Source organism: Prionailurus bengalensis, chromosome X (assembly GCF_016509475.1).
Source record: "Prionailurus bengalensis isolate Pbe53 chromosome X, Fcat_Pben_1.1_paternal_pri, whole genome shotgun sequence".
NCBI classification, from domain to species: domain Eukaryota; kingdom Metazoa; phylum Chordata; class Mammalia; order Carnivora; family Felidae; genus Prionailurus; species Prionailurus bengalensis.
The window spans coordinates 13,117,381-13,126,508 of record NC_057361.1 but is presented as its reverse complement, the minus strand read 5'-3'; the positions used below and the strand labels follow the sequence as shown (position 1 = coordinate 13,126,508).

The 9,128-nt window shown below is 44.2% G+C and overlaps 1 protein-coding gene across 1 annotated transcript; it reads right to left on the bottom strand.

The window, feature by feature from the left end:
- Nucleotides 1-7,604: 7,604 nt before the first annotated feature.
- On the bottom strand, nt 7,605-8,546 carry LOC122477369 (E3 ubiquitin-protein ligase SIAH1-like). Its single transcript, XM_043570294.1, has one exon. It carries the CDS (start codon nt 8,538-8,540, stop codon nt 7,698-7,700), a length of 843 nt encoding a protein of 280 aa, XP_043426229.1. The 5' UTR covers nt 8,541-8,546; the 3' UTR covers nt 7,605-7,697.
- Nucleotides 8,547-9,128: the final 582 nt, after the last annotated feature.

Genomic DNA, 9,128 nt, shown 5'->3' with positions numbered 1-9,128 from the left:
TAGTTGTCACACAATGTTATGTTAGCTTCAGATGTATAACACAGTGATTCAAACATTTTTGTCCTTGATATGGATATAGTTTAGAAAATAGCAGACCCCCTTGCAAACTTAAGGTAGAAGCTACTGGTGACAAGCAAATTTGGTCTTTCTAATCATTAGGATGAGAGAAAATGAAACTTTTAAAGAAAATGCTGAGACATATGGATAATTCAATTCCTCAAACATTAAAAAAAAATTTATGTGTATTTATTTTGAGAGAAAGAGAGAGAGAGAGAGCACGAGCAAGGGGCAGAGAGAGAGAGGGAGACACATAATCTGAAGCAGGCTCCAGGCTCTGAGCTATCAGCACAGAGCCTGATGCAGTGCCCGAACTCATAAAACGTGAGACCATGACCTGAGCCGAAGTCGGACACTTAACTGATTGAGCCCCCATCAAACCCCATCAAACATTTTTTTGAGTCAACTTTGCCAGTAGGGGGCTAGTCAGTGACTTGGAGCCCGGTATGCAGGGAATTCAGTCTGACGTCAAGGGCAGTTAGGAAGAGATTCGTAGTTGCATAACATCTGATTCTTTCAAGTGCTTCAATGGAGAGATAGAATAATGTCATGGCATCTTATTGGGGAGGTGATGACACGCATGTAAGGCTTTCTATGTTACTGAGACAAGCTGCCCACACATGTGGATGTGTACAAGAATGATTTGCTCCGACCTAGAATAGAGTTGGGAAGATTTATGGAATTGTGACATGTTTTATGAAGGGATTCCATAATAGCAATAATGGGACTTTCAGCTGTTGGATGAACAGTGGGAAATGCAGTCATGCTGTGCAGATGGGAATTTAGTAAATTTGCAAATTGCACTAGACTCCCTTTCCACAGCTCTCCTGATTCCTGCCTGCTTCCGGCTTGATAATAAATAATTGTGGGGCACCTGGGCGGCTCAGTGGGTTAAGTGTCCGACTTGGGCTCAGGTTGTGATCTTATGGTTCATGAGTTTGAGCCCCATATCAAGCTCTGTGCTGACAGTGCACAGCCTGCTTCGGATCCTCTGTCTCCCTCTCTTTCTGTCCCTCCCCCAATTGCACTCCGTCTCTCTCCCCCCAAATAAGCATTAAAAAAATAAATAATTTTATATGAGTACAGTTCTTTTCTAATCTAAAAGCCATCATGAAAAATGGCTTGTAGCAGGTGGGGAGCCCCTAATGCTAATTGCCAATCAAAGTGGTTTTAAAATGTCAGTTAACAAAGGCAAACCATAACAGTACGGGAGAAAATCCTTTAAGTGGCTATGTAAAGGATGCCTTTCTAATGGCTATGTAAATGATGTTTTTCTTAATTTGGAAGTGAGATTTAATGTTTATTGGACATTTGTTTCAAATCTAGCATTTCGTCTAGTCTGTTGATCTCAACAAGTACATTTCCATTCAGACTAACCCCGTTTTAAGTGCTCAGTAGTGGTTCTCTCTGGCATGTCAGACTCCGTGGGTGGGGGCACAGAAGTAGGAAGCTTGGTGTCCAGAATACATCCTTACTAAAAGTGTATATATGTTACTTCTGTCTTTAGCAATGAGAGGAATATGAGGGCAAGACTAACCTTAACTTACTATTTGTATCTTGCAAAGCTAGGACTCGCCAAAGAGTCAAAGTCCCCCTCATGGAGAAGGCACACCTTTTTATTCAAGAGAAAATGGAGCTGAATTCTCAGAGTAAACTGCCTGGCCAGGGGTGGTCTCCCTGAAAAACTACTGAGCTGAATTAGAAGGCAGCTTGCACTATCACAGCAACTTCTTGATCAGAGTGTGGTAGGGTTTTTCTGAATCCATTTTCTCTCTGTTTAATCTGGAGCCAGACAGTATGGATTGGCTAGTTTTGGAATAGCAGTTATTTGCTCTTGGCATCTTTCCAGTCTTGTAGAAAAAGGCCAGCTTAAACTCAATTCAACTCAGGCAGAAAGAATTCAGAAAACAAAGGAAAAATAACATATAGCCTAGAACATCACATGGGAATACAGCACAAGTCAGGTAAATGCTTGAAGTATTTTTATTTTGTTTTATCTTGTTTTCTTTGTTTTAAAATTTTTAAAAAATATTTATTTATTTTTGAGAGAGAGAGGAAGAGACAGAGTGTGAGCAGGGGAGGGGCAGAGAGGGAGGGAGACACACAGTCTGAGGCAGGCTCCAGGCCCTGAGCTGTCAGCACAGAGCTGGATGCGGGGCTCGAACTCACCAACCATGAGATCATGACCTGAGCCGAAGTCGGACGCTTAACCGACTGAGCCAACCAGAGGTCCCTCTGCAATTCTTATTCTATAGTTTACTGCTTTTGTTCAACACCATGTTTTTAAAAGTCTATCCCCACTGCTGTATGTACATTTAGTTCATTGCTTTGGGCTTCTGAGTAGTATTCTTTCCTCTGCATCCTTCACATTTACTTATGTATTTCTTTGGTTGCATCCACCTTCCGGCTACCACAAACAATGCTGCACAGAATGCCCTTGAACATGTACCCTAATGGAGCTATATGGACGTTTTTCTGGAACGCACATATCCAGGAGTGGAATTGCTGGGCATTAGTGAATAGGCACGCTTAATTTAGCCAAAACTGGCCAGGTTGCTTTTCTGGAAAGTGGCTGTAGCAGCGTGTCCACATTGCCATGGGCAGGTGAGGATTGTGCTAGGTCCCACTGTATTTGTCAAGTATTATTCACTTTTCTACGTTTTGCCCATTTGCTGGGTGCAAAGTGGTATCTCGTTGTTTTGACATTTTCCTGATTATTTGTGGTGGTAAACCGTTCTGATTTCCACCTTTGTGGATTGTCTCTTTTTAATCTGTTTTTTTTTCCTTTGATATGCATACCATAAACTTTACCCAATTAAAATCATTCATTGGCTTTTAGTATATTCACAGTATTATGCAACCATTACCACAATCCTTTTTAGAACTTTTTCATTGGCCCGAAAAGTGGCTATTCCTTTAGCTCAAGGAGAACGTTTAAGTTGGGCACTCCCTGTGACCTTGCTGGTTGTACAGGCCTGGACAAGAGGTCCGTGGACTCTGACTGTGCTGAGGCCCTGGTTTCTGCCTTATACAGCATGGCTCAACTTCCTTTGAAGTATGTGAACTTCCTCAGTGTCCTTCCCACGAATTCTTCTACAGCCCACGCCCTCACTTCGTGCTTGTTGTCAACATGGGTTTCTGTTTGCTTGCAATCAAAAGAACCTAAACTAAGTCAGAAATTTAGGGTTTGCAAACAACAGACCCTAGAATGTGGAACTGATTGAGTTGTAGTGAATGGCAGAGCCCTTCATCTTTTCTTTCTTTTTTTTTTTTTTTTTTTTAAAGAAATCTCTGTAGCCCAGGATCCTGAAAATTGAGTTTGTTTGACTTCTTTTTTTTTTTTTTTTAATTTTTTTTTTTTTCAACGTTTATTTATTTTGGGGACAGCGGGAGACAGAGCATGAACCGGGGAGGGGCAGAGAGAGAGGGAGACACAGAATCAGAAACAGGGTCTAGGCTCTGAGCCATTAGCCCAGAGCCTGACGCGGGGCTCGAACTCACGGACTGCGAGATCGTGACCTGGCTGAAGTCGGACGCTTAACCGACTGTGCCACCCAGGCGCCCCTCATCTTTTCTATAATAAAGAGCAGCATGGGGCACCTGGGTGGCTCAGTCAGTTAAGCATCTGAACTTTGGCTCAGGTCATGATCTCGTAGTCCATGAGTTCGAGCCCTGCGTCGGGTTCTGTGCTGACAGCTCCGAGCCTGGAGCCTGCTTCATATTCTGTGTCTCCCTCTCTCTCTGCCCCTCCCCCACTTGTGCTCTGTCTCTTTCTCTCTCAAAAAGAAAGAAACAGGGGCACCTGGGTGGCGCAGTCGGTTAAGCGTCCGACTTCAGCCAGGTCACGATCTCGCGGTCCGGGAGTTCGAGCCCCGCGTCAGGCTCTGGGCTGATGGCTCAGAGCCTGGAGCCTGTTTCCGATTCTGTGTCTCCCTCTCTCTCTGCCCCTCCCCCGTTCATGCTCTGTCTCTCTCTGTCCCCAAAATAAATAAACGTTGAAAAAAAAAAAAAAAAAAAAAAAAAAAGAAAGAAACATTAAAAAAATATAATAAAGGGCAGCAAAACTGTTGATCAGATTATGATTCGTTTCCTCTTGGGACTGTGTATCTACTTGTAAAATGTCTAGATGTTTCCCAGGGTGAGCTACTTTTCTGCTTTCTTGAGGTACTTTGAGAGGGAGAGCTAAGCTTTGCTTCAAGATGATCCAGCTGAAAGCAGAGAACAAAGCTGGTGCACAGCTTCATGAAGAAAGCGTACACCCTGGCCAATGATCTGATACGTCACAGGTCTGTCTGGCAGGCTCCCCTAGGAAGTGGGCCGCTATGATGGTATTGTGCTCAGCAGGGGAATCCTCTCACTGCCCTTTCTCGCATGGGGTCTGGAAGACACTGGGCAAAGGAAATCCAAAGGGCACCACCTCAGTTATTCAAGGGCCTCTTTTCACTGCTGGAGAAGCAAATCAACAAGTGGACATTTACAAAAGATGATCCAGGAAGATCATGTCCATGCTTGAGATGTTGCTTTTCTTTTTTCCTTTTTATTAAATATTTTTGGTCTCTCTCTTCTCATGTAGTATATCAGATAGCATGCAGGCCACAGATGGCAAGACCTTAAGACACCACATCTCATCTTGCCTGAGCCATGGACATCACCAAGAGATACTTGACTTGGTAGCTCAGGGGGAAGACTAGCTTTAATTTTTAATTGTCTTCTAATGGGGAAGGGGGGTTTCAGTTCATTTTTGGTTTTATGTGGAGTAACTGTATTAAGTTAGGTGGTACCATTTAAAAAATGTGTGTATAAGAATAAAGGTGTGTGTGTGTGTGTGTGTGTGTATGCGCATATAAACTACCAAAGATAGACTGTGGTATACATTTATTATTTTGTCTTCCCAGAGCAGGGAAGAAGACTGCATCAGTCAGGTTTCTCCTGTGATAATGCTACATAACAACTACCCGCCCCATCCCAACAGCTTATAAAAACATGTACTTATTTCTTACTCACGGGGCAGCCCTTGGCTTCTAGCTGCGGGTTGGTTTTTGACCTGCTCCATGTATCACCAGTGGCTACTCAAGGCACGTTCTTGCCATTGCCAGTTGCAAAAGTGCAAAAGAGGCCAAGCCAAACCCTGTGAGCACAAGTAAAGCCTCTGTTTCAATTCCATTAGCTAAATCATTGAGGGTTGCAATTTATTCTCTGCCCACAGTAAAACCCTAGTAGAGGAGGGGAAGACAGGAAGAATTGAGAACAAATAATTCATTCTACCACATTCCCTTTTTTTCTGAGAAGTCAACCGTGTGGCCTAAATGTGTTTTTGCTCTCATCCAAAAATAATGGATACGTTTATTATCTATTCAGTTGCTCATGTTAGAAGCCTGAGCCATAAGAGAAGGTCCAGATTGGGAAGGGAGGAGCATATGTTTAACTTCAGATATATTGAGTTTGAGGTGATTATGGGATAGTCAGAGAAATGACAAGACTGCTGGCTATATAGATCCAGAGCCAAACCATTCTGGTTGTCTACATTCCTACTCAAATTCCTCCAGGTTTTATAAGTGGGGCTGCTGATGAGTGTTAAGAGTTTCTTAGAGTCCTCTCCACTAAGGTGTCCTTATGATGTAACTCTCATGGAGTTATTCTGGATTTTGAGCCAAGATCGGTCCCATTGCCTTTCATATATAACTCTGTGAGTTACTAAATAGCAACATCAGGGTCCTCTCTGTGAAATTCCCGTGCAGATTTTTATTACTTCAGACAAGTTTTATGACTGAAGGGCTTTGGTAAGTAATATTTTTCAATCTAGACCTGCTTTAGTCCACCATTTGTAAAGATGCTCCGGAAAAAGAAGTTTCAGTCATCATATCTTGTTCAAATTGTCTGTATTGATTAATGGTCTCTTGTTTGCTTCCTTTTGCTTGTTGTATTTATAGCTCATATTACTTATAATTGTTGGACAACATAATATGGACCAGATGGCTTCATTATTCTATGTTTCACATTTTGAATTTTAAATGTTGTGTTGAACTGCCTGTCTGTGGCCAGCTGTGTCCTGGAGGAGATATGGGGCCAAACCATAGTTCAAAGATCCCAGGCCGGATATCATGGACAATAAGTGCTGTTGAGGTATTAGCATTTGAGGTTTCCTCTGATCCCTCTGCCCTTGGAAATTCAGACTGGAAGGCCAGGGGGAGAGAGAGACTGTGCATCAAAGGCCTTCTGAATCACTCAGCCGGCCTATGATTGCATTGTGTTTGAAAAGGCTCTTGGAGCACCTGGGTGGCTCAGGTTCAGCATTTGACTTCAGCTCGGGTCATGATCTCACAGTTCGTGAGTTCGAGCCCTGTGTCGGGCTGTCTGCTGTCAGCACAGAGCCTGGTTCAGATCCTCTGTCCCCCCTCTCTCGGCACCTCCTCTGTTTATACTCTCTCTCAAAAATAAATAAACATTAAAAAAAAAGAAAAGAAAAGGCTCTTTACCAGTAAGCTCACAAAATTTATTGTGCGTTAGGAATTTTAAGTATAGTTAATAATATTTTAAAATAAGAATATCAGTCAGGGACTGAGCAGGAAACAGATGATACCCTCAAATAGGATAACTGAAGAATGGTTCCATAAAGGACTATCTACAATAGTATGGGTTAAGGAAAAGAAGGTACAGTGAAGTAACAACAGTCTTTTCTGGCCTCAAATTCAGACTAAAACATTGGCTCTTCTTGGGTTATGAGCCTACTGGCTTTTGTACTGGAACTTACCTCATCAGCTCTCCTGGATCTCAGGTCTTCAGACTCAGACTAGAACTATACATTAGCTTTCCTGGGTCTCCACCTTCTCCAGCTTGTTGACTCATCCTGCGAATCTTAGGACTTAGTCTCCATAATTGTATGAGCCAATTCCTTATAATAAAGTGCTCTCTCTCTTTCTCTCTCTCACTTGGTCTCTTCCTCCCCCCCCCCCCCCATGCATGCACGTGTGCACGCACACATGCACACAAAGTTTGGGGGCACACACACAAAACAAAAACCTGGTATTTTTCAACAGTACGCTCAATCTACAACACAAATTCAGAATGATTTTACAATGCTTCCTTTCTTAATACAAAAGATGCCTATCTTGGGGCGCCTGAGTGGCTCAGTCAGTTAAGTGTCTGATTTTGGCTTAGGTCATAACCGGTCATGACCTCACAGTTGGAGCTCTTGGGCTCTGTGCTGACAGCTCCAGATTCCGTGTCTGGAATCTGCTTAGATTCTGTGTCTTCCTCTCTCCCTCTCTGCCCCTCCCCCACTCACACTGTGTGTGTGTGTGTGTGTGTGTGTGTGTGTCTCAAAAAATAAAATGTTCAAAAAAAAAACAACACAAAAGATGCCCATCTTGGGTGTGTATCTATATATATACATATATATATACATATACATATATATATTTATTTATTTCATTGGTTTACTGTTGACTTATTTTTAAATATGTTAGTGTTACTACATACAACTGTTTCCTGTGTTTAACAGCCTTTCCTTTTATTCATCTTCATGTGTCTAGCTTCCACCCACCAAAGTTTCAGGTCCGCAGGCAGATGGGTGACTTTATTCTATGTGAAACTGAATGCAGTGGTTTTAAACGCTGTCCAGAAAATGTTTGATTGCCATTTCAACACATGAAAATAGTTACATTGATGCCTAAATTGTCATTTTCTGCAAAAAGCTGTGCAGTGCTGGTGTTAAAGACTAGGCAGTCGCTCTTCCCAATGGCTATTGCAATTTTCTCATCAATAGATCTCGGAGTCGCTTCCCAAGCCAATCGCCGCCTATCACCATTTAGTTCAAATCTATAAGCAAAATTTTCAGCTTGCTTGCGTGTTCCTATCAGCTGTGCGATTGCAAAGAACTGCTGGTGACCGTCGTAGTTTTCCTGTTTCTCCAAGACCAACAAGAAGTGAAAGCCAAAACAGGACTGCAGCATCACCCAGTCAAAAGCACCAGGAAGATTAATTTGTGTAGCAAGGAAAACGACTTCTTTTCCCTCTAGGGTTATAATGGTCTCATGGTGATGCATCAGATGGGTCGTTACAGTATCCAGAGAGCCTTGCCATTTACAGGAAGTACCAGGGCACGGGCACGGATAAGGCCTAAACTTACAGAGGTCTTCGTGGTCTGCTTTTGCAGTGTGTCGCAGAGTTTCCTCACATCCAGAAGAGGCGTATTTACAAGGGAATAGCAAGGAATCGCCCACTTTCTCCAGAGCCAAGTTGCGAAAGGATCCCAACTGGCCCAGGCAGACTGGACAACGTGTGAGCTTTGGGCGACAACTGCCACAAACAAGATGGCCACCCTGACACTGAAAAATGGGTGGTGACACAAAGTCAAAGCATTCCTCACACTCAAAAAGTCTCATCAACTCATTATTGGTTGCGGTTGTGCTAGCCAGGGCAGGCACCTTCTTGGGCGGCGAAGGTGAGGCTCCAGTAGGTGTAGGTGCAGCCCTGCGGCTCATTTCCGTCGGCAGAGAGCGCGCCTCGGACCCCGGTCCTGGCTCAAACGCGCTCCATCGCCGCCGCGAACTCCCGCCACCGCGGGCAGCGCCACCGCCTCTTCCCCGTGCCGGCACCGACGGGCCGCCCCGGGCCGCCGCTCGAGAGCGCGCCCCGCAACGACTGGCTCCCCACGGGCTGCCGCCGGCGTCGTCGTCGTCGAGGCGCGTTCTCGAGCACGCCGCCGCGTTCAGGCGCGTTCTCGACCTGCCGCGTTCTCTAACCACCATGCACTGCGGTGGCCGCCGCGAGGAGGCGCGGCCCCGCGCCCGCAGCCCGGAGGGGGCGGGCTGTTTTTGGAAGAATTGACCCTTGTCTTCCATCCCAGAAACATGTTCTAACTCTCCATACATTCAGGACACCTTCCCCAACCCCCCCCCCCCCCCCATAAGTATAGATAACAAAAGTCGCCTGCAGTTATGTTCAGTATTCTATGCCTTTTATTTGAATATCTGGAAGTAATATTCACTTTATTATGCGACTTAAGCAGCAAATAGTGTTCATTTAATCACTTAGTAGTCTAAACGTTTGCAACATTCCAAGTATGTCGT

Excerpts from the sequence above, each read along its gene's own strand:
- LOC122477369 (XM_043570294.1), bottom strand. The coding sequence starts at position 8,540 with ATGAGCCGCAGGGCTGCACCTACACCTACTGGAGCCTCACCTTCGCCG.